The sequence below is a fragment of the Anomaloglossus baeobatrachus genome, chromosome 3 (assembly GCF_048569485.1).
Source record: "Anomaloglossus baeobatrachus isolate aAnoBae1 chromosome 3, aAnoBae1.hap1, whole genome shotgun sequence".
NCBI lineage: Eukaryota > Metazoa > Chordata > Amphibia > Anura > Aromobatidae > Anomaloglossus > Anomaloglossus baeobatrachus.
Window position 1 is genome coordinate 322,518,061 of NC_134355.1, and position 25,999 is coordinate 322,544,059.

Consider the following 25,999-nt stretch of genomic DNA (forward strand, 5'->3'; position numbering starts at 1 on the left):
CCATGGTTACAGGCTGCAGCCCTAACCCTGTGCTTATCTTGGCTGTGTATCAAAATAGGAGGAACCTCATGCGGCTTTTTTTTTTTTTTTTTTCCTTTTTCATATTTAAATAAATCATTTTAAAAACCGGCATGTGGTCCCCACTCCAATTTTGATAACCAGCCAAGATAAAGCCAGGCAGCTGGTTGCTGGTATTCTCAGGCTGGGGTGACCCATGGTTCTTGGGAGACCCCAGCATAAAAATAGCAGCGTACAGCCGCCCAGGATTGTTGCATCCATAAGATGCGACAACCCCAACAAGGCCTAGATTAGAAATGGGAGGTGTCTTTGAGACCCCCATCACTAATCTATAAGTGAAAAGAAATAAAAACAAACACCCCAAAAATCCTTTATTTGGACTAAATTACAAAGACCCTCTTTCACCCAAAAACAGTGGGTCTCCCCAGCCTCAGAATACCAGCCCCTAGCTTTCTGGCTTTATCTTGGCTGGTTATCAAAATTTGGGGGGGACCGTACGCTGTTTATTTTAATTATTTATTGAAATAATAAAAATAAAGACACAAGCGGTTCCTCCTATTTTGATACACAGCCAAGATAAGCGCACAACTGGGGGCTAAAGCCTGTAGCTGTGGGCTTTATCTGTGCTGGGTATCATAATATGGGGGGACCCTATGCCAATTTTTTAAATTTCTTTTTATACCACGATAGATCCGAGTCTGGGTCTGTGATCAGACATGCTGTCGTTTGTGGGGGCGCATCTGACTGCAACCAATCACAGATGCTGGTGGGCGGGGGAAGCAGTGAATATGCATGAGCCTACTGAGTGGCCCCAGAAGAAGAATGAACAGCCGTGGGAGCAGTGTACAATGACTCGGTAAGTAAATCGCGCTCACTTTATTTATTTATTTTTTTTCTTTATTTTTACTTGATTATTTTTTTTATTTCCCGACTGTCAAACCGCCACGGGTGCCTTTGAACCCGCAAGGGTTGGACTTCACAGTCCGGTCCACCCATCCTTATTTTTCAGAACAAAAAAAAACGCATCAAAATCAGAGTTAACAAGCACACCAAAAACGCACCACAAACACTAAATCATTACAAGCTTTTTTTTTTTTACATTTCCAAGCTGTCCGGGACAAGGTGCAGTTTTTTGTGACCACAAAACTGCAGCGTGTGGATATAGCCTAGGGGATATCTGAACATAATTTGTCCGGCTCTATAGAAACTCACAGTAGGCTGTGGAATTGTGTGTATCTTTCACCATCTGAAATGTATGTCATGTCAGTAGTGACCGGACCTAACAGGTCTTAGCTTTTATGCTCTACTGATTTTATTTTGTCGTTTCTTTTGGGCTACAGGAACTGGTTCAGGCTTGGGTACATATGTACTGAATGTACTACAGGATGAATTCCCAGAAGTATACAGATTCGTCACATCTGTCTATCCCTCAGCCGAGGATGACGTTATCACATCTCCTTACAACAGTGTCTTAGCTATGAAGGAACTTACAGAACATGCCGACTGCGTGCTGCCCATAGAAAATCAAGTGGGTTTTTTGTTTGTTTTTTTACCTCCTTTTTTGTAATTAAATGCTTTGACTTAAAAATATAAATACCCTTTTCCATCAAAGCAATTTTGGCAGAATTGTTTTGAAAAGATGCACACTCTTTGCAAATTTGGGCAGCTTCACAACATTTTCACCCAGCCCCTCCAAAATGGGCATGACACTACAGCTCATCTATCACAACGAGTTCTGGTGTAACTTAACTCCTTCACAAACTTGGATATACTGGTATGTCCAAGGCCGTGTCTGTCCCTTTAATGCGGGTTCGAATCTTTCCCTGCACCTGTCAGTTGATCTGATCAGCCAACATGCATTTAACAGGCTGCACTTGCGCCTGTTAACTAGTTAAATCCCACTGTCAATCTCTGACAGCAGGATTTAACGCTCTCCAGTGGGGAGCGTGCAATTCTTTGCCGCCATCGGCATCCACATGAAGTGATCATGGAGTGCTATTGGGTAGTCATGACAGCTGGGGGTCATCTGTCACTGTCACAGCATTGTTCCTATGAACGCCGGCAAAGTGCAAACGTTCATGGGAGATCAGCATTTCTGTTGTTCAGAAAGATGCTGAAGCATCTTTCCTTACAGGACATGTGATTGGAAAGTACAGGTATAAAGTCCCCTAAGGGAACTAGTAAAATCAATAAATACTGTTAAAAGAAGTTTTTAAAAAAAACATGAAAAAATAAAAAAACATAAGTTCAAATCACCCTCCTTTTGCCCCATTTAACAAAAATAAAGATAAAATCTATATATTTGGTATTGCCGTCTTTAGAAACGCCCGATCTATCAAAATATAAAATCAATTAATCTGATCGGTACACTGCATAGCAAGGAAAAAATTCCAAAATACAAAGTTACATTTTTTGGTGACCGCAACATTACAATAAAAGGTTATCAAAGCATCGCATCTACCAAAAAAGGTATATTTAAAAAATTAGCTCAAGGTGCAAAAAATAAGCCATCACACAACCCCAGATCCTGAAAATTTAAAAAACTATACGGGTCTCAGAAAATGGCCACAAAAGTACAAATCTTTTGTATTGGAAACATTTCTTTTCACCACTTAGCAAATATGTATAGTTTTATTTATCTGCAAACTCGTACTGACCTGAGGTATAATTTTTCCAGGTCAGGATTGCCATATTGTGAACATGGTAAATAAAACCCCCAAAAATAATTGTTGAATTGCACTTTTTTTTCCAATTTCACCGCACTTGGATTTTTTCCCTGATTTTTAGTACAATTTGTGGCACAATGAATGGTGTCATTCAAAAGTACAAGTCGTCCCACAAAATGCAAGCCCTTTTATGGCTATTTTGACGGAAAAAAAAGTTATGCTCATGGAAGAAGGGATGGAAAAAACTTAAATGAAAAATCACTGGTTGATGAAGGGGTTAAAGGGGTTCTCCCAGAATTTGATAAAATGGTGTCTGTGATATAATTCAAATTGCAGCTCATCCTAGTTACATGTCAGGAGGGGCTGAAGACAAGATACAAAGTTCTCAAGACTTGTGTCTCAACTCATAAGAGCTGTATCACACATTCTGTATTCGGTCGGTATCTCTTCTTTGTTGAGCGCACAATGGGGTTTTATCTACATTTTCATCCTCTTCAATATTTAATTGTTTTCCAGTTGGGCTCAGTCATTCTCTGTGCACTGCTATAAAGTTGTTGGCCCAATAGGAGGAGGAGGATGGAGCTGGAAATTTCTTTGTCTAGCACAATCTGGGCAAAACCTATATTTTCCGCACAGCACAACCCTGCTCCTGGCCACCGACTGAGGATTATGTGATAAAGCCCTTCAGTTGAAGCATGGGTCTTGGGAGCTTTAAGTCTTCAGTGTGCAGCCTATCCTGAGACATAACTAGGACAGGCTGCAGTTTGAATTGAATTTTATCTCATTCTTGGAGAATCCCTTTAAGCTAGAAATTTTACTCCAATCCTTTTACTATAGTAAGATTTGTGGGGAGGGCATGGAATCGCTTGCCACTTGTCAAACGCTCACGATATGAAGCATACACTTCATAATGAGTCGGGCACCGCTGATTCCATCACACCCCCTCATCAAGACTGGCATGAACATCGCCAGTTTTCATAAATCTCGGCCAAAATATTCATACAACAGCCCAGACTATAAAACATTATTTCTTTGTCGCTCCATTGGGAGACCCAGACAATTGGGGTGTATAGCTTCTGCCTCCGGAGGCCACACAAAGTATTACACTTTAAAAAGTGTAACCCCTCCCCTCTGCCTATACACCCTCCCGTGAACCACGGGCTCCTCAGTTTTATGCTTTGTGTGGAAGGAGGCACACATCCACTCATGCATTCTCATAACTTAGTTGTCGGTTGGAAGAAAAGAGGACCCCCACGGGGTCCCCGGCATGCTCCCTTCTCACCCCACTATGTCGGCGGTGTTGTTAAGGTTGAGGTACCCATTGCGGGTACAACGGCTGGAGCCACATGCCGTCTCCTTCACCATCCCTTATGCGGCTCTGGGAGAAGTGGGTTCCTGAGCGGTCATCCATTTACTGGGACCGTGCTCCATCCGCAGCCCCTGGTGGAACCTGCCGGACCGGAGCCTTTTCAACCCCAGGGACCGGGCCCTGCTACTTAAAGGTACTCTGTGTCCCCATTGGGGACTGTACAGGAAGCGCACCTTCTTCCCGGAAGCCGCGGTAGTAGTAAAGCTGGGGAGGCACGTGGACTTCCGCGCCGACCGGGCCTGCTTGTCGGGCGCGGTCTCAAATTTAGTCCCCGGCTTCACCGCGGCCTAGTCGCGAAAATCCCGCCCTCGGGCCTGCCTGTCAGGGGTAAGGGCGGGATTACCGACATGACGTCGGATGTGAGGGCTGGAACATCCTGCATGTCTTCCTCCCCCCTCACTGACCACTGTGGGGACCCCAGACGGTACCCATTGCGGGTATGGAAGCTGGAGCCACAGGCCGTCTCCTTCACCATCCCTTATGCGGCTGGGAGAAGTGGGACCTGAGCGGTCATCCATCTGCTGGGACCGTGCTCCATCCGCAGCCCCTGGTGGAACCTGCCGGACCAGAGCCTCTTCAACCCCAGGGACCGGGCCCTGCTACTTAAAGGTACTCTGTGTCCCCATTGGGGACTGTACAGGGAGCGCACCTTCTTCCCGGAAGCCGCGGTAGTTGTAAAACTGAGGAAGCAGGTGGACTTCCGCGCCGACCGGGCCTGCTGGTCGGGCGCGGCCTCAAATTTAGTCCCCGGCTTCACCGCGGCCTAGTCGCGAAAATCCCGCCCTCGGGCCTGCCTGTCAGGGGTAAGGGCGGGATTACCGACATGACGTCGGATGTGAGGGCTGGAACATCCTGCATGTCTTCCTCCCCCCTCACTGACCACTGTGGGGAACCCAGACTCCCGCTCTTTGCTGGCGCCGCCCTCGGCCCCACTCCTCCCCTGAGAGCTCCGGCGGCCATTTTCTGGCATTCTGCCGGTGGGTGCTTCTCAGGGGAGCTCAGGGTGAACACAGCACCCGGTACTGGTCCCCCTAGGGTGCCAGATACATATGTATATATTATATATATTTCTGTTCGGACAGACTGTATCCCCTTTTCTTTTCACATTTACCTTCAGTGGTCACGCTCCTAGGAGACAACAGGCACAGGTTTTTCTCGCGGTCTGTACCTCTTGTGGGGCTATGTTACCTGCGGGATCCACCTACCCTCACTGTGAGCAATGCTCGACTCCTGCCTCGCTTGCTCAGCCGGAGCCTCGGGCACTGGTGGACCCCTCGGCTCATGTAGACCCCCCTGCTCCCCCTGAGCAGCTGCAGGGACAGAGTCACAGGTGTTGGCCCTCAGTCATTTTCATATGATCAAATGGTCTTCTTAGCTCCTTGAGGCATTGCAGTCCAGACCGGACCTTTCACAGGCCCTGACCCTGTAGCTTGTCTCATCCAGGCCTCGCTTGGTTAGCGCCGCAGCGCGCTCCCAGGTTGAGCCCTACGTCTCAGGCGGAGGACCCCTGCCCGGTCCGCAGTCCAAGACCGGCTAAGCGGTCTCGCTGGGACTCTTCCCCGACTTCCTCACGCTGCTAGGGATCACAGCTTGAGGACTCTCAGGAAGACGAGGCGGACGGGGGAGCTCAGGGCTCTGGCCCTGACTTCACCCTTATCCTTGATACTCCTAATGGGGACGCCTTAGTAAATGATCTTATCTCGTCCATCAACCAGGTGCTGGTTCGCTCTCCTCCGCCTCCTCCTGTAGAGGAGTCGGCTTCTCAGCAGGAGAAACACCAGTTTCGGTTCCCCAAACGTACACGCAATACGTTTTTTGATCACTCTAACTTCAGGGATGCTGTCCAAAAACCCGGAGCGGTCCCGGACAAGTGCTGGGTTAAACGTCACACTGACACGCGTTACCCCTTTCCATCTGAAGTCGTTAAGAGTTGGGCTCATTCTCCCAAGATGGATCCTCCAGTCTCCAAATTGGCTACTAGGTCCGTTGTGTCTGTTGCAAATGGCTCATCACTGAAGGATGCCACTGACAGACAGATAGAGCTCTTGGTGAAGTCCATCTATGAGGCCACGGGCACGTCTTTCGCCCCGGCCTTTGCAGCCGTGTGGGCTCTCCAAGCAATCTAGGCTTGTCTGAAGGAGTTTAATGCTGTCACATGGAATTTTGCTCCGCATGTTCCGTCTTTGACTCTCGGGCATCAGCCTTTTCGTCCTGCGCCATGAACGCCGTCCTGGACTCCACTAGCCGCACGGCTGTAGCATATGCTAACTCCGTTGCAGTTCGCAGGGCCATGTGGCTGCGCGAATGGGAACCAGACTCGGCTTCAAAAAGGTTCTTAACTGGTTTGCCTTTTTCTGGCGACTGTTTATTTGGCTAACGATTGGATGATATTATTAGGAATCCAAGGAAAAGGTCTCCTCCTTACCCCAGTCCAAACCTAAGAGACCTCAGCAAAGAAAAATCCAATCGAGGTTTCGGTCCTTTCGTCCCTCCGCCAAGCCACATTCTTCTTCGTCCAACAGGCCGGAGAAAGGCCAGAGGAACTCATATGCGTGGCAGCCCATGTCACGACCCCAAAAGGCCGCAGGGGGCACTGCCTCTAAAACGGCCTCCTCATGACTCTCGGCCTCCCCTAGCCGCATCCCCGGTCGGTGGCAGGCTCTTCCGCTTTGGCGGCGCCTGGTGGCCACAAGTTCAAGACCGATGGGTGAGAGACATTCTGTCTCATGGTTACAGGATAGAGTTCAGTTCTCGTCCTGCGGCTCGTTTCTTCAGAACCTCTGGGCCCCTTCTCAGGCGGCGTGTCAACAAAGCCTTGCCGTCGCTCTGGCGACTCTCCAGGGACAAACAGCTTTCTCTGCAGGCGGGGGTACAATCACTTCTTCGGAGTCAGTCACACCCCTTAAGGCGCCTCAGGCACTTCCTGGGGAAGATGGTTTCAGCTATGGAGGCAGTGCCGTTCGCGAACCAAGGTGGCACTCGCAGTCGTCAAGCCTTCCAGGAAGTCCGGCGGATTCTGCAGTGGGTGGAAACCACAGGCTCCACCATCTCCGCAGTTCACATCCCGGGCGTAGAAAACTGGGAAGCAGATTTTCTTTCAGTCGTCAGGGCCGCTGAGGAACGCAGGACGTTGATCTCTCAAGGTCCCGGCCTTCATGGCACGGTCTCAGGATCACAGACCTCTGGCAGCGGACGCTTTAGTCCAGGATTGGTCGCAGTTTCGACTGCCTTATGTGTTTCCCCCTCTGGCGATGCTGCCCAGGGTACTACGCAGGATCAGGTCCGACTGCCGTCGTGCCATTCTCGTCGCTCCAGACTGGCCGAGACGGTCGTGGTATCCGGATCTGTGGCAGCTCACGGTGGGTCAACCATGGGCACTTCCAGACCGCCCAGACTTGCTGTCACAAGGCCCGTTTTTTTTTTTTTTGTTTGTTTGTTTTTTTTCCATCTGAATTCTGTGGCCCTCAACTTGACTAGGTGGCCATTGGCCCCTGACTCCTAGAGTCTTCAGGGTTATCTCAGGATGTCATTGCCACCACGAGACAAGCCAGGAAGCCAACGTCCGCCAAGATCTATTACAGGTCTTGGCAAGTCTTTCTATCCTGGTGCGCTGATAACGGCTTTCCTCCATGGCCGTTTGCCTTACCCACATTCCTTTCATTCCTACAATTTGGAATGGACAAGGGTTTGTCCCTCAGCTCTCTCTCTAGGGCCAAGTCTCCACGCTCTCCGTTTTTTTCTTTTAAAAAGTGTCTAGCCAGGCTTCCGCAGGTCCGCACGTTCCTGCAGGGGGTCTGCCACATGGTCCCACCTTACAAACGTCCGTTGGAACCCTGGGATCTTAGCAGAGTCCTGACGACTCTTCAAAAGCCGCCTTTTGAGCTGCTGCGGGATGTCTCTCTCTCCCGTCTTTCTCAGAAGGTGGCCTTCCTGGTGACAGTCACTTCTCTTCAGAGAGTGTCTGAGCTTGCGGCGCTGTCATGCAAGGCTCCCTTCCGGGTTTTCCACCAGGATAAGGTGGTTCTTCGTCCTGTCCCGGAATTTCGCTCTAAGGTGGTATCTCCTTTTCATCTAAATCAGGATATCTCCTTGCCTTCCGGTTGCCCTAATCCAATTCACCAGGGTGAAAAGGTTGTGCACTCTTTGGATCTAGTGAGAGCACTACGGTTCTACGTGTCTCGCACGGCGCCCCTACGCCGTTCAGATGCGCTTTTTGTCCTTGTCGCTGGCCAGCGTATGGACTCTCAGGCCTCCAAGTCGACCTTGGCTCGGTGGATCAAGGAACCGATTCTCGAGGCCTACCGTTCTTCGGAGCTTCCGCTCCCTTCAGGGCTGAAATGCCATTCTACCAGAGCTGTAGGTGCGTCCTGGGCATTGCGGCACCGGGCAACGGTTCAACAGGTGTGTCAGGAAGCTACGTGGTCTAGTCTGCACACTTTCACAAAGCACTATTAAGTGCATACCTATGCTTCGGCAGACGCCAGTCTAGGTAGGCGAGTCCTTCAGACGGCGGTTGTCCACCTGTAACAGGGGGCCGTTTTCGGCTCTTCTTATTGAGGTATTCTTTTACCCACCCAGGGACTGCTCTTGGACGTCCCAATTGTCTGGGTCTCCCAATGGAGTGACAAAGAAGAAGGGAATTTTGTTTGCTTACCGTAAATTCCTTTTCTTCTAGCTCCTATTGGGAGACCCAGCACCCACCCCTGTGCCCTTTGGGCTGGCTGTTCTTTTGGGTTATGGTCTTCAGTTCTCCGAACATCCTTCGGATTGAATTTACCCTAGACCAATTTATAAGTTTCCTGCTTCCTGCTTTTGCACCAAAACTGAGGAGCCCGTGGTTCACGGGAGGGTGTATAGGCAGAGGGGAGGGGTTACACTTTTTAAAGTGTAATACTTTGTGTGGCCTCCGGAGGCAGAAGCTATACACCCCAATTGTCTGGGTCTCCCAATAGGAGCTAGAAGAAAAGGAATTTACGGTAAGCAAACAAAATTCCCTTCTTTATGTGTTGTTCGAAGATGTATAAAAGATGATTTTTCATTGAATATCCCAATTTAGTGATTCCAAAAACATTAAGAATTTCAGGCTAACCCACTGCTGAAAATTTTTTTCAGCTTTGATTTTGTTTTCTGGTTGGGTGTAAAAGAGGGACTGTGTTAGGAGGCAAGGTATCATTTGTACCCCAGTAATAGAAATGACACTGGGGTGTGACTGTAAAAGCAACGTATAGAGGATTCCCCAAAAGAAGGGAGAGTGATGTAACATTTGTGCATAGCTTTATTATAGTATAAGTGAATGGCCAGAGGCAGAACTCCATGGTTCTTGCACTGGCTTGCTATGGTTCTAATATCCTGTCCGCAATTGCTGTGGAAAAGTGCACCAGAGCTGCTCATCTACTCATTCCAAGTGAACTTCACGTACATTGTGATTTATTGAAAATATGTATTTTAGCCTTTAATGAAAATTGAGTGTCTTCAGTGATGTTTTCTTAATTTACATAAAGGTACCTGAAAAAACGAGTGCAGGATATATAAAGTATGTATTTTTAAGTATTTTAACTTTATATAGTCATTTTGTGTATTTTTATTCTTGTGACTGCTTCGATAGTGAGCTTATCTTTCTTTTTTTATTTAGTCTTTAGTTGACATTGTGAATAAAATTCATCATATGGCAAATTCTGGAAAGCTCGGAGCTGTGAAACAAAATAGCCTTGTGACTTCCAATAAAGGGGGCGTTAAAGAAAGTGAGAAACCGTTTGATGCCATGAACAACATAGTGGCTAACTTACTCCTAAATTTGACCAGGTAACCTATCGTCTGTACTATCTAAAATTGTCCTGTACTCACAAATGTAAGAAGACCTGCTTTAATCATGCACCTTCATCCCTAATATTGTCCCATTGCTCAATGAAATGTCGTAAGTCAATGTATTATCTTGGGTGTTCCGACAGGTGATATTGGCACAAACTTTTATTTTTCTCTTTTGGGAGTTTTAAAACTAGTATTTTATATCCTATACAGATACAGCTCCACTGTACTTTACACCAAGTACTTGTAAAATGCATACACACAATTCCGCTACAGGTGATCTGCACACTGACTCTAAAGGCCCTGTCACACACAGAGATAAATCTGTGGCAGATCTGTGGTTGCAGTGAAATTGTGGACAATCAGTGCCAGGTTTGTGGCTGTGTACAAATGGAACAATATGTCCATGATTTCACTGCAACCACAGATCTGCCAAAGATTTATCTCTGTGTGTGACAGGGCCTTAAGGCTATGTGCGCATGTTGCGTAAATACATGCAGTTACGCTGCGCTTTGTAGCGCAGCGTAACTGCATGCGTCCTGCGTCTCCTGCACAGTCTATGGAGATTGTGCAGGGGCCGTGCGCACGTGGCGTTTTAGAGCGCAGCGCTTCGGCTTCTGCCGAAGCGCTGCGTTCTAAGAAGTGACATGTCACTTCTTCCGTGCGCTTTGCCGGCAGCCCCTGCTCGGTCTATGGCAGGAGCTGCAGGCAGAGCGCATGGAATCGGCTTTTTTTTTTTTCACTACGGACATTTCTGCAGCGATTTAAAGCGCACATGTGCTCTTCAGATCGCTGCAGAAATTTCTGCAGTGACTGTACGCAACGTGCGCACATAGCCTAATAATGACAAGAAATCCCTGCACACAAGTGTAGCATCCAATATGAAGACCTTCTTCATCCTGTCAGCACATCCAAGTCTGATTCAGCCATGTGCCTGATCAGAGGATCATAAGACTATGACTGTCCTACTGTTAACACTAGAAGTCCCAGAGAGAGGTCATTTAACATTTCTACCTTTGGAATGGGGGGACCTCGAAATTTCTGGGACTTCTAGTGTTAAAGGGATTTCCCCATGAATAAAGTAAATTTCAAAGTTGATTTTACCCAATAGATCATTTCTACATGTGTTTAACAAAAAATGTTCCTGTGCTGAAATAATCTTATATATGTGTCCCTGCTATGTACTGTGTAATGGCCGTGTCTGACCGTACAGGGACATGGTTTGATCACACCACATCTCCTGGGCAGGGGAGGACGCAAAAGAGAGTATACAGATAGCACAGCATGGGATCGTATCTAATTCTTTTATGGAGGTAAACCATTTCTCTGCTTGTTTTTAAAAAATATTTTACGTCCTAGAAAAATTTGCGATCCCAAACTGTAATGTTTGTAGACTTTTATTACTTCCTCCATTGCCTAGGAGCTATGATCATGATCAGACCATGTCCATGTATGGTCAGACACCGCCATTACACAGTACATAGCAGGGGCACATTTATAAGATTATCTCCACACAGGAACATGTTTTTAATCACATTCAATTGTATAAATTATTATTATTCCAAGATCTATTGATTAAAATCAACTTTAAAATGAGCGTTGATCTTGGAAAAACCTCTTTAAAGGGAACCTGTCAGGTCCAATATGTGCCCAGAACCAAGAGCAGTTCTGGTGCATATTGCTAATCCCTGCCTAACTGTCCCTGTATTTAGCATAGATAAAGAGATCTTTAGAAAACGTATTTCTAAAGATCTTTTATCTTATGCTAATGAGTGCAGGGACTAGTTCCAAGGGCGTTGCTTCCCTTGCTGGTCGGCCCCATTAGCATGTTAGTACATCCCTGTGGGTGTGCTATCGTGCTAATGAATACGCAGCAGCAGAGGATGATCTCACTCACCTCTCCGCTGCCATGATCGCCCGACGCCGGATTTCGGCTCAGTGTGCATGACCCCGGAGTTTGGGTCATGCGCACTACTTCAGTTTGAAGCCGGGATGTGTACACCCAGCTTCATAGTGCATATGACTGTAACTCCGGGGTCATGCAAACTTAGCCAAAATCCAGTGTCGGGTGGCCATGGCAGCGGAGAGGTGAGTGAGATCATCCTCTGGCACTGCACATTCTTTAGCACACCCACAGGGACGTACTAACATGCTAATGGGGGCGACTACCAAGAGAAGCGACGCACTTGGGACTAGTCCCTGCATTCATTAGCGGATGATAAAAGATCTTTAGAAATACTTTTCCTAAAGATCTCTTTAGCTCTGCTAGTGTATAGAGGCACGGTTAGTCAGGGATTAGCAATATACACCCAGAACTGCTCGTGGTTCTGGGTGCATATTGCACCTGACAGGTTCCCTATAAGTAGGACCTTTTTTCTCCTACTTTGCTGCCTTTGTTGGAGATATGGTGTTTCTGGATGCACCATGGGGAGGTGTTTCTCAGAGTGCTTTCAATGTTATGAGGACATCACAGTCAGCATCTGATTCCATCACACCTTCTCATAAAGACTGGCTTGAATATCACCGGTCTTCATGAATATGGGCCAAAATATTCATTCAACAATCTAGATTATGAAATATGATTTTATTTGTTGTCTGAAGATGTAAAGAAGATGATTTTCCAGAGACTATCCCAATTTAGTGATTCCAAAAATATTAAAGGGAATCTGTCACTAGATTTTTGCCACCTAATGTGAGAGCAGCATAATGTATGGTCAGAGATCCCTGATTACAGCGATGTGTCACTTACTGGGCTGCTTAGTGTAGTGTTGATAAGATCACAGATTAAGCAGCAGTAGATTATCATTAGAGGACTACTTGGCCTGCTGTATGTAGTCCAGCATATTCATTAGCTCTGTATAACTGCTAGATCTGCAGCAGAGAAAAGAGTGATTTTCTTAAAATGACAGCAAGCAGCTCAGTAAGTGACACATCGCTGGAATCAGGCTCTCTGTCTCTACATTATACTGCTCTCAGATGGAGGAGAAAAAACCTGGTGACGGATTCCCCTTAAGGGCGGCGTCACACACTACGATACATTCGGCATCGTTAGACATAACGTAGCGTGTGACAGCTACGAATGACTGTGAACGAGCAAAAATACTCACCTTATCGTTGCTCGTTGACACTTCGTTCATTTTCAAAATGTCGGTCCTCCTTCTGTGCTCCGGTTGTTCATCGTTCCCGAGGCAGCATACATCGCTCCGTGTGACACCCCGGGAACAACTAACACAGCTTACCTGCGTCCCGCCGGCAATGCAGAAGGAAGGAGGTGGGCGGGGTGTTATGTCCCGCTCATCTCCGCCCCTCCGCTTTTATTGGCCGGTCGCTGTGACGCCGAACGTCCCTCCCCCTTCAGGAAGAGGATGTTTGCCGCCCACAGCGATGTCGTCCGGGAGGTAAGTGCGTGTGACGGGGGTAAACAAATTTGTGCGCCACGGGCAACTAATTGCTCGTGACGCACAAACGACGAGGGCGGGTACGATTGCTCGTGCAATTGCACGATAGGTTATACCATGTGACGCCGGCGTTTTTAGTGCATAGTCCGCTAATCCATTTTAATCTCAGGAAAAAAACCTAGTAAAAAAAACCTGAAAAAATTATCATTCTTCATTTTTTAAAATAATGCCCTGCATGTCCAAAAGAAAAAAAAAAGCACTATGTGATGGAAACTTTTGGAACTCTCATTCATTTTGATATTTTTTCGATAAGAATAAAATGCATCAAAAATACAATGTGTGAAAAAGATGAATAGAAGCTCTTTCTTAGTTATAAATCAGGCAGGAAGGTCAGGCACTGCGGGCTCCCTGAATGCAGAAATTAGGGTACTTTACCAAGGTTTATATATTCTGCAAAATGCAATACTATAGATGGTGCACTGAATATACGTATCAGTAAGCTACCTGCTGTATTTTAAAGAAGTTGTCCAGTTACCAAAACTGATTTTTTTTTTCTGATAAATCTTGCTAATATGTGCCCCTCAACACATCTATTATGTTTTTTCAGCAAAATTAGGTTTTATTGTGCACTAGCAGCACATGCTCATTGCTGGCTCCAGCTCTGATGGGGTTAATCTCTCCTCTGACTTTCTGTGTTCAGTTCCTACAAGTTCCAGAATTCTTTGTGGCTCTAGGGCGGTGTCTAGCTTATCTAACACACCCACTGTGTGTAACACCCCCCTCAGCTCTCCACCCAAAGCCTCCTCCCTGCCTCTTCCCTGTGTGGATGAGAGAAATCACACAGAGACAGCCGAAGCTGCCAGCTCTACACACAACCAGGGGAAGAAAGTGTGTGTGAGTGTGTGTGTGTTTGTGAGTGTTTGTGTGTGAGTGTGTGTGTGTGTGTGTGTGTGTTTTTGTGAGTGTTTGTGCGTGAGTGTGTGTGTGTGTGTGTGTGTGTGTGTGTGTGTACAGAAATTATGATTATTAGCCGGCGCAACATGTGAAAAAAATAATTGGTGAAAAAAAAGTGACAGGGTGATGAGATTGCTTTTTTCCCTCTTGCCTACTCTGTGTGTCGTCCGTATCATCCGCAAACCGCATATGACCGGATCCTGTGGATTAAATGTGCAGCGCATGCAACCGTTATTTTACCGGATCCTTCTGCAGCGGGACACAGAATTTATCGGCCGGCGCTGGAGTCAGCTGACTCCTGATCTCACAGCCCGCACACGCTGCAATGGCTGCAGGTGGGCTCATTCACATGACCGTTCCGTTTGTCCTGGTCAGTTCCTGTTTTTTTGCGGCCCCACAGACAGGACCATCTTTTCAATGTCTTTTGTGTAGGATCGGATGGCACACGGTAGCACTTCCATGTGCATCCGATCCTACAAAAAAAACACATCGGATGCCGTATGTCCGCTCCGTTATTATGGAACATGTCCTATTCTGTTCCGTAATAACGAACCGTGACTCAATACAAGTCAATGGGTCCGCAAAATTCCCGGAAGCAACACGGAAGCACTTCCATGTGACTTCCGTTGGGTGCCCGTGCAGTCAGTGTCCCGCTCCAGCCCCAGCCCCGCGGCTGCCCGCTCAGCAGTGTTAGCAGCGGCCCGCACTGCAGTGTCAGCAGCCGCGGGGATGACGAGCACTACCGTCAGGAGGTTAGTAAGTTCATTACATACGGTGATGAAGTCCTGCCCTCCTGATGTCAGCGGTCGTCACTGCCTTCTATGCCCGCCGCTTGTCACATCACCTCTCGCTGTCGACCCGAGACTGTGACTAGTGGTAACGTCACGGGCCGCTCGCGATACTTTGTTTGTGAAGGCGGCGGTCATTGAACTCGGTGACAGCGCTGCTGTCAGGAGTTCAGCGATCATCGCAGGTAATATACCTCGCTAACCTCCTAATAGCGACACTCGTCATGCCCTGCAGTGACCTGGGCTGACCTATTGATGTTAGCTCAGGTCACTGCACGGCTCTCCCAGCAAATAGGGAACATTCTGTTCTTCATTGACTGGGACATTGACTATGGTATGGATCATCGTGGGACCCCCTTGTATTACACCAGACCTGGATTTGTTTTTCTTTCTAATAAATTGGTTAAAGAGGGAATGTGTTGGGGAGTGTTTTTTCAAATAACAATGTGTTTGTTGTCTATTTTTTTTTTTTTATTACTGCCTGGGTTGGTGATGTCGGGTATCTGATACACGCCTGACATCACTAACTCCAGGGCTTGATGCCAGGTGACATTACATATCTGGTATTAACCCCATATATTACCCCGTTTGCCACCGCACCAGGGCAACGGGATGAGCTGGCGCGAAGCACCTGGACTGGCACATCTAATGGATGCGCTACTTCTGGGGCGGCTGCAGCCTGCTATTTTTAGGCTGGGGAGTGTCCAATAACGGTGAACCTCCTTAGTCTGAGAATACCAGACCACAGCTGTCCGCTTTACCTTGGCTGGTGATCCAATTTCGGGGGACCCCGTGTTTTTTGTTTTAAATTATTTAGTTAATTTAAAATAACAGTGTGGGGGGGCCTCTGTTTTGGATTGCCAGCCAAGGTGAAGCTGCCAGCTGTGGTTTGCAGGCTGCAGCCGTTTGCTTTACCCTAGCTGGCTACAAAAGATAGGCGGACCGCATGTCATTTTTTTTTATTTATTTATTTTTTGGCTAAATACAAGACTAAGCACCTTAGTGCCACATGACAGTCACAAAAGGTTGCCAACTTAGAATATGCAGGGGGGTAGGACATTATATATGTCTTTCTTATCTATCTATCTATCTATCCAGCCCTCCATTCATTCATTCATCCCTCTATCCCTCTGTCTCTATATCTATCTATCCATCTCTATATCTACCCATCTATTTATCTTTCTTCCTGCTTCCGTTTTTTGCGGTCCGCAAAAAAACCCAGAAGACACGCAGATGTCACACAGATGCCACTAGGATGCATCCGTGAAACAAAAGGACCGTTTTTTGTGGCCCGCAAAAACGGAACGGTCATGTGAATGTAGCCTTAACAGCAGTCGCTGCCTGCTGCCGATCACATGTGACCGTGTGCGGGCTGTGTGTGCGGGCTGTGTGTACAGGAGTTCAGCTGAGTTCAGATCAGCTGACTCAAATGTCGGCCGATCAGGCTGGGGCCACACGGGGATTACTGCGATCCCCTCGCATTACACTCGGCTCACGCTCAGTACAGCAGAGCTGAGTGTCATGCGTGTGTCCCTGCGACTGAGGTCCGACTGTGCGAGCAGACCTCAGCTGCGGGGGGCGGTCCGCCACTCGAGGGGTGGGCCAGCACTGAGGAGTGGTGGGAGGGATTTCTCTCCCTCTCTCCTCCGTAGTCCACCGATGTACCTCAAGTGCAGTGCGATTTTTCTCTCACCACATACACTTGAATGGGTAAAAGAGAGAGTCTTGCATTACAGTTGTAGCATGCTGCGATTGTTTTCTCGGTCCAATTAGGGCGGAGAAAATAATCACTCATGTGCGCTGACACACAGGCTAATATTGGTCCGAGTGGAATGCGATGTTTTATCGCACTCCACTCGCACTGTTTTTCTCGCCGTGTGGCTTAGACCTTACTTGTTCTGTGTCCCCCTGCATCCATCGCAGCGTGTGCAGGCTGGAGTTCAGCTGCGTTCAGATCAGCTGACTCCAGTGCTGGACTGAACTCCGCTGACCTCACAGCCCGTACACGCTGCAATGGATGCAGGGGCACACAGAACAAGTAATCGGCCGACACTGGAGTCATCTGATTACTTGGGATGAATTGAGCAGTAAAATGCTCTGGTGCTCGATGGGCGAAGCCCATGTCGATTTTTTTTAAAAAATTCACTAAAAAAAAAAAAAAATCACATTGTTTGCGGGCTCCCGCTGCATTTTCTATTGCTAAGGGTAACCCAAGCAGCTACTGGCTGCTAGCCCCCGCTGCTTGGTGCTACTTTCACTGGCAATAGAAATCCAGGGAAGCATTTTTTTTTTTTATTATAAATTTTTTTATTATAAAGGTTTTTGCCTGAAAACTTTTTTAAAAAAATGACTTGGGCTTCGCCATATTTTTGTATGCTAGCCAGGTACAGCAGGCAGCTACGGGCTGCCCCCAACCCCCAGCTGCCTAATTATACCCAGCTGGGAACCAAAAATATAGAGAAGCCCTTTTTTTTTTTTATTTCATGAATTTCATGAAATAATTAAAAAAAAAAAAAGACGTGGGCTTCGCCGAATTTTTGAGTCCAGCCAGGTACAACTAGGCAGCTGGGGATTGGAATCCGCAGTGCAGGGTGCCCAAGCTTTCTGGGCACCCCCTCTGCGAATTGCAGTCTGCAGCCACCCCAGAAAATGGCGCTTTCATAGAAGCGCCATCTTCTGGCGCTGTATCCAACTCTTCCAGCTGCCCTGGTGACTGGTGGCTCGCTGGGTAATAATGGGGTTAGGGCTAGCTGTAAATTATAAGCTGGCCCTAAGCCCAAAATTCATGGGGTCACGCCAACATTAGACATGGCCACCATGAATTTCTAGTAAAGATTAAAAAAACACAAAACACAGAAAAATATTTTTATTAGAAATAAAACACAACACAATTAGTGACTCCATCTTTATTGAAATAAAGAACCCCCCTCCGCAGTAATCCTGGGTCAAGGGTCCCGCGCCGTCCAATCCGGATCCAATATCATCTGATCGGTTTGCTGGAAGGTAAAGCGATCAGATGATGTCAGGTTAAAGGACATGAATCCCACGACACAGCAGCTTATTGTATAAAAGCCAGTTATACAATCAGCTGATGCATCAGTGAAAAAAAAAAATACTCACTTATGTGCTGATTACCGACAGCTCCTGGAGCGATCGGACGGGAGTCTGATCCGGTCACATCGCTGCCGGTAATCAGCTGATGAAGTCTTCTGACGGCATCAGCTGATAGCCAGCCGGGCGCTAAAAAGATGGCGTCACCGCGAGACTACGATCAGCTGATGCGTCAGGTGACCGCATCAGGTGATCAGCGCCAGGTCCTGCAGGCATCGGACATGCCCGGAGAGTCTGCACACAGCTGGAGCGGCGGTCCTGGGAGAGGAGCTGGGAGCGGACATGATACCAGGAGTCTGCAGACAGGTGAGTATGACATTTTTTTTTCTATTGTTCACTTTTGATTTAGCAGCTGCCTCCATCTCCTGCCCGTACATTGCGCCGCACGGGAGCTGACATGGCACCGGACGGGAGATGGAAGCGGCGGTGACGGTACCGGGAGGATTCACGCTTCTGTGTTTAATGACAGAAGGAATCCTCTTCCTGTACACGTCACTTTACTACCCACCCCTTACGTATATAGCTGTGTTTTTAGTCATAGAAACGCACTAAAACGCAGCTATATTTGCAAATTGTGTTTTTCATTGCGTTTTTGAATATCTCATTCAACTCAATGGGTGTAAAACACAGTGAAAAAACACAAAAATAATTGACATGCTGCGTTTTTGTGGGCACCACATAAACGCAGCTGAAAAAAATGCTGTGTGCAGACAGCAAAAATGAAAACTCATAGACTTTGCTGGGGAAGCAAACTCATGCAGTTTTCTGAGCAAAAACGCACCCGAAAAACGTGCAAAAACGCACTGTGTGAACTTACCCTTAGTTGGTGACATGCAGCACCGCAGGTGACAGAGCAGAGCAAGTTGGTGACATGCTCTGCTCTGACACATAGTGTGCTGCATGTCACTGTATCCACTCTGGGACTTGTTGTGCAGGTGACCGGATGATACATGTCACTAACTTGCTCCACTCTGTGACTTCTGCTGCATTGTTCCAACTGTACACACTCTCACCTGAACAAGTCTCAGAGTGGGGCAGTTATTGACATGTATCATCCAGTCACCTGCACAACTAGTCCCAGAGTGGAGACAGTTAGTGACATGTAGCATCCGGTCACCTGCACAACAAGTCCCAGAGTGGAGACAGTGACATGCTCTGCTCTGACACATAGTGTGCCATATGTCACTATCTGTCTCCACTCTGGGACTTGTTGTGCAGGTGACCGGATGCTACATGTCACTAGCTGCCCCACTCTGAGACTTGTTCTTGTGAGCGTGTATACAGTTGGTACTATGCAGCAGAAGTCACAGAGTGGGGCAGTTAGTGACATGTATCATCCGGTCACCTGCACAACAAGTCCCAGAGTGGAGACAGTGACATGTAGCATCCGGTCACCTGCACAACAAGTCCCAGAGTGGAGACAGTGACATGCTCTGCTCTGACACATAGCGTGCTGCATGTCACTATCTGTCTCCACTCTGGGACTTGTTGTGCAGGTGAGAGTGTATACAGTTGGTACTATGCAGCAGAAGTCACAGAGTGGGGCAGTTAGTGACATGTAGCATCCGGTCACCTGCACAACAAGTCCCAGAGTGGAGACAGATAGTGACATGCAGCACACTATGTGTCAGAGCAGAGCATGTCACTGTCTCCACTCTGGGACTTGTTGTGCAGGTGACCGGATGCTACATGTAACTTACTGTCTCCACTCTGGGACTTGTTGTGCAGGTGACCGGATGATACATGTCACTGTCTCCACTCTGGGACTTGTTGTGCAGGTGACCGGATGATACATGTCACTGTCTCCACTCTGGGACTTGTTGTGCAGGTGACAGAGTGGAGCAGATTGGTCCCATGCAGCGTCCGGTCACCTGTGCTGCTGGTGGGAGTATATGATCACACTACCGACACCGCCCGCTCTCCTGACAGCTGAGCACAGCGGGCGGGTAGACAGTGTGATCACATACTTGCGTGACAGGGGGGATTTCAGTGGAGGAAACCCCCCCTGTACTCCACACTGGAGCCCATACCTCCCACAGCTGACGGATGGTAAGCACGCGCTCTGCCTTCACCGCTCCACTCCCCTCGATGCTGGGCTGTGACGTGCGGTAGTCACCGCTCACAGCCCAGTCAATCAGTGTGAGTGGCGCCGGCATCCTCTGACGTACCCGTCTAGTTTGAGAGCCCGGAAATGCCGGGACGTCAGAGGATGCTGGCGGCCACAGCTCCAGGGGGTCATGTGACAGGCACTGAGCGTGCAGGATAGCGCCGCTCAGTGCCAGAACTGGAAATACAAGCCAATGGAGAAGATGCATACAATGGTAAGTGACACTCATTGGGAAAATAAAAAAAATGGGTGAACCACCCCTTTAAGCTTTCATTACTGCACAGTGTGTTACTATGTTAAATGGAGATAAATAGGACTGATTTTCCTGCTGCTTATGTGCAGATATTACTATATTAAGTTAAAAAGAAATGATGATATTTACGATATAATGTCAAAAGCATCCTTTATCGGTATTTCCTTATAATGTATTTTGTCATTACTCAGCTCTGCAAGGTTTGAAGGACCACTTAATATGGATCTGAATGAAATCACAATGAACCTAGTCCCATTCCCTCATCTCCATTACTTAACTTCCAGCCTGACACCTCTCTATACACTGGCTGACGTTAATGTGCCAACAAGAAGGTAAGATCTGTGGTCAGCTATAGGTAGACCACATACTCCGTTGGTTCTTCTCTGGTGACCACCTGGTTGAATACTCTATTGATATTAGTTTTATGTGCACCACTCTTTCAGCATTACAAGGTCTTCTCTTTTTGGTTAGAAGTTACCCCCACTTCTAGGTCTGCCCATGTTCAGCTGTAATCTGTTCTGGAACCTGGCAGCAGACATTCAGTTTCCTTAGTGCTGCCACAAGCGTAATGAGCTATAAGGCTATGTGCGCACTAGGCGTTTTCTGCGGCGTTTTTGCGCATTTTTCGGGTACGTTTTTGGATTCAAAACTGCATGACTTTGCCTCCCCAGCAAAGTCTATGACTTTTCATTTTTGCTGTCCGCACAAACGGTTTTTTTTTAGCTGCGTTTTTGAGCTAAAAAAAAAATGGACATGTCAATTCTTTCCTGCGTTTTACTGCATTTTTCACCCATGCAATGCATTAGAAAAACGCAGAGATCAAAAACGAAGCAAGACGCAGCCAAAAACACACGGAAACGCGGTAAACGCATGCGTCCAAAAGAAACGCATGCGTTTTTGCCGCGGGTGCGTTTTTTTGCGGCCAAAAACTCAGTGTCAAAAAACCGCTGTGTGCGCACATAGCCTAACACAGGGTCCAGCAAGTGTGCCATCAACTTAGTGGATGAAAGTGCTACGTCCTCTACAGTAGATTGATACCATCTTTGTAGTTTCCCTGGTTTTACATGACAGGCCCAAAATGGGTGGTAACTGGCATGATTTTGTGCCTTACTAATATCAGTGTATATACTTCTCAACATTGAAATTGTAGCACTGAAAATTAAGTTATGGTGTTCTAGAAATCGAGGGATGCATAGACTTGTTAATGTCATGCAAACGGTGTTTTAAAATATGGAGACATTTTTGAAAATATCTTGACTTATTTAGTATCGAGTATGAGTACGATATGCTGAAATAAATACACTTACACAACTTGACATGTTATCACTGAGTTTATAAATGGTTGTATGACAAATGTTCTGCCACACTGAATGCCCTTGGTACACAAATCATCAAGATCTGCTGCTGGCAGCTTCCTTTGCAATTGCTGACCAATGATGTCACTTATAAGCTTCATGGGAGATAAATCCGGAGATGCTGCTAACCATAACAGCACGTTTAGGCCACACATTCAGCTTCCAGTAGCACGGGCCTGGCATTGTCGTGATAAAAAATTGCTTCTGGGACACTGAAGAAATGACCATACTACTGGTTTCATAACCAAATCAATGTAACGCACAACTGTTAGTGTACTTGGAATGAAAAGTTGTGTCCAAGAGGGACTTGTGGGACTTATCAATGAAGAGGATAGACCTCCATTATAGGAAAATTAAGAAGTATCCAGCTCCTGCAATCTAAATAAAATAAAGGATGGCTTTATTGAATACTGCACAAAAAAAATACGAACAAGACACAGATTGTAGAATGCGACGCTTTTCAGATCAATTATGATTCTTCTTCATGACATGAAGACACAAGCAATGATGTTTAAATATACACCTACCCTCATGTTCATAGAGTGTCAAAACCGCATGGAAAAATTCAGTTGTCTATTTAAAGGGAACCTGTCAGCAGATTTGGGGTCTATAAGCTGCGGCCACCACCACTGGGCTCTTATATAGAGCATTCTAACATGCTGTATATAAGAGCCCAGGCCTCTGTGTAGAACGTAAAAATCACTTTATGATACTTACTTAAACGGTCGCTGCAGTAGTTGGGTCATATGGGCATCGCCGGTGCCTCCTCTTTCAGCCATCTTCGTCCTTCTGAAGCCGGGGTGCATGACGTGTCCTACGTCATACGTACTCGCCGGTCCCGCACAGGCGTACTATAATTTTTTGATCTGCCCCACTCAGGGCAGATCAAAGTGCGCCAGCGCAGGATCTCAATGCTGGCGAGTGTGGATGACATAGGACACGTCATGTACCCCGGATTCAGAAGGACGACAAAGATGGCCAAAAGAGGAGGTGCCAGAGAACGGAGATGCCCATATGCATTTAGCGTGGCAGAATATTCCTCAGACAACCATTAATAACCATAACCATTAATAACCTCATTGAAAACATTCCAAGGTATGTAAGTGCATGTGACTCAGTGGTTAGCACTGCAGTCTTGCAGCGCTGGGGTCCTGGTTTCAAATCCCACCAAGGACACTATCTGCAAGGAGTTTATATGTTCTCCCCGTGTTTGCGTGGGTTTCCTCCGGGGTCTCCGGTTTCCTCCCACACTCCAAAGACATACAGATAGGGACTCTAGATTGTGAGCCCCAATGGGGACAGTATTGCAAATGTATTTTAAAGCGCTGTGGAATTAATAGCGCTATATAAATGAATACAATTATTATTATTATTATTATTATTTCTGTATGTTGCACACATACTAGATACTGAATAAATTGAGTCTGTGTATCCATTTTGTTCCATTTGCATGCCATTATCATATTTGTCCAGCCTGTAATTTCTCTAATTCAACAAGTGCATTTTCATGGTGGAGGTTTGGTATTCCTTATATTTAGTTATTCTTTTCTTAGTGAGGGAGAAAGAATTAATGCAAAGAAGGTGGAGCTGAATGGAGGGTGTGATTAGGAGGTGAGTTTCTTTAGAGGATCTCACTGGCCTTTGGCCATTACCAAAAAGCTGTAAATTCAAGTCAATCTCTATTCACTACATGATCTCAGCTGAACCATCTATTCTACACTGTGTGCAGAATTATTAGGTAAATGAGTATTTTGATTTTATGATACTTTTTATACATGTTGTCCTACTCCAACCTGTATAGGCTTGAGAGCCAACTACCAATTAAGTAAATCAGTTGATGTGCATCTCTGTAATGAGGAGGGGTGTGGTGTAATGGCATCAACACCCTATATAAGGTGTGCTTAATTATTAGGCAACTTCTTTTCCTTTGGCAAAATGGGTCAGAAGAGAGATTTGATGGGCTCTGTGAGATGTGTTGCAGAGGGATGCAGCAGTCTTAAAATTGACAAACTTTTTGAAGCGTGATCACCGAGCAATCGCTTGATTTTCATGGCAAATAGCCAACAGGGTCGCAAGAAGCGTGTTGGGCAAAAAATGCGCAAAATAACTGCCCATGGATTGAGGAAAATCAAGCGTGAAGCTGCCAAGATGCCATTTGGCCATATTTCAGAGCTGCAACGTTACTGGAGTATCAAAAAGCACATACTCAGGGACATGGCCAAGGTAAGGAAGGCTGAAAAACGACCACCTTTGAACAAGAAACGAAAGATAAAACGTCAAGACTGGGACTGATTTTTCAAAGGTTTTATGGACTGATGAAATGAGAGTGACTCTTGATGGGCCAGATGGATGGGCCAGAGGCTGGAGCAGTAAAGGGCAGAGAGCTCTACTACAACTCAGACGCCAGCAAGGTGGAGGTGTAGTACTGGTATGGGCTGGTATCATCAAAGATGAACTTGTGGGACCTTTTCGGGTTGAGGATGGAGTGAAGCTCAACTCTCAGACCTACTGCCAGTTTCTGGAAGACAACTTCTTCAAGCAGTGGTACAGGAAGAAGTCGGTATCATTCAAGAAATAGATTATTTTCATGCAGGACAATGCTCCATAACATGCATCCAACTACTCCACAGCGTGGCTGGCCAGTAAATGTCTAAAGGGCAGTTTACACGCTGCGATATCGCTAACGATATATCGTCGCGGTCATGGTGTTTGTGACGCACATCCGGCGTCGTTAACGCATGTAACACCTATGAGCGACCTTAAACGATACGTCGTTCATTTACCAAAAATCGTTGTCTGGTCAGTAGCGAGGTTGTTTGTCGTTCCTGTGGCAGCACAAATCTCTATTTGTGACACCACAGGAACGAGGAACAACCTCGTACCTGCGGCCGCCGGCAATGAGGAAGGAAGGAGGTGGGCGGGATGTTCGTTCCGCTCATCTCCGCCCCTTTGCTTCTATTGGACGGCTGCCGTGTGACGTCACCACACGAATCGCCCCTTTAGAAAGGAGGCGGTTCGCCAGCCACAGCGACGTCGCAGGGAAGGTAAGTCCGTGTGACAGGTGTAAGCGATGTTGTGCGCCACGGGCAGCGATTTGCCCGTAACGCACAACAGACGGGGACGGGTACGGTCGCTAGCGAGATCGCAGCATGTAAAGGCCCCTTAAAAGATGAAAAAATAATGACATGGCCCCCTTGTTCACCTGATCTGAACCCCATAGAGAACATGTGGTCCCTCATAAAATGTGAGATCTACAGGGAGGGAAAACAGTACACCTCTCGGAACAGTGTCTGGGAGGCTGTGGTGTCTGCTGCACGCAATGTTGATCGTAAATAGATCAAGCAACTGACAGAATCTATGGATGGTAGGCTGTTGAGTGTCATCATAAAGAAAGGTGGCTATATTGGTCACTAATTTTTTGGGGTTTTGTTTTTGCATGTCAGAAATGTTTATTTCTAAATTTTGTGCAGTTATATTGGTTTACTTGGTGAAAATAAACAAGAGATATGGGAATATATTTGGTTTTTATTAAGTTGCCTAATAATTCTGCACAGTAATAGTTATCTGCACAAACAGATATCCCTCCTAAGATAGCAAAATGTAAAGAAAAACCACTCCAACTTCCAAAAATATTAAGCTTTGATATTTGTGTTGATTGAGAACATAGTTGTTGATCAATAATAAAAAAAAATCCTCTAAAATACAACTTGCCTAATAATTCTGCACACGGTGTAGATCGATCATACAGCAGAGGAGGGCTTGTTCCAGTAACGAGCTTTGCCATCTAGATGGTCTAAAGCTGAAGCAATCTCTCTCTTTTTTTTTTTTTTTAATTTTTATTTTTACTGGTCTTCCTTAACAGTCCTAAATATGGCTGCTTGGATGTTCTTTATAGCATAGATGTAAAATATCAGTGTGTTCCTGTGTAGACAATTTCTTTTCATTCAATCATTAGTTTCTCAATGCAGTCTTAGGCGGGCTTTGCACGTTGCGATATCGGTAACAATGTGTTACCGTCGCTGCAGCGATAGTCCCCCGCCCTCGTCGCAGGTGCGATATCATGGTGATAGCTGGCGTAGCGAACACCAGCTTCACATGCACTCACCTGCCCTGCGACGTCGCTCTGGCCAGCGACCCGCCTCCTTATTAAGGGGGCGGGTCGTGCAGCGTCATAG

At 46.7% G+C, this 25,999-nt stretch overlaps 1 protein-coding gene across 2 annotated transcripts in view; it reads left to right on the plus strand.

Annotated features, from left to right (window-relative positions):
• The window catches only part of TUBE1 (tubulin epsilon 1), a 90,308-nt gene that overhangs the window by 50,532 nt on the left and 13,777 nt on the right, over nt 1-25,999 (plus strand). For both annotated transcript variants that reach the window (XM_075338334.1, XM_075338335.1), the window contains 3 exons: nt 1,359-1,546; nt 9,686-9,855; nt 20,661-20,801. In XM_075338334.1, the coding sequence (XP_075194449.1) occupies nt 1,359-1,546; nt 9,686-9,855; nt 20,661-20,801 (499 nt within the window). The remainder of the gene's footprint in view (nt 1-1,358; nt 1,547-9,685; nt 9,856-20,660; nt 20,802-25,999) is intronic.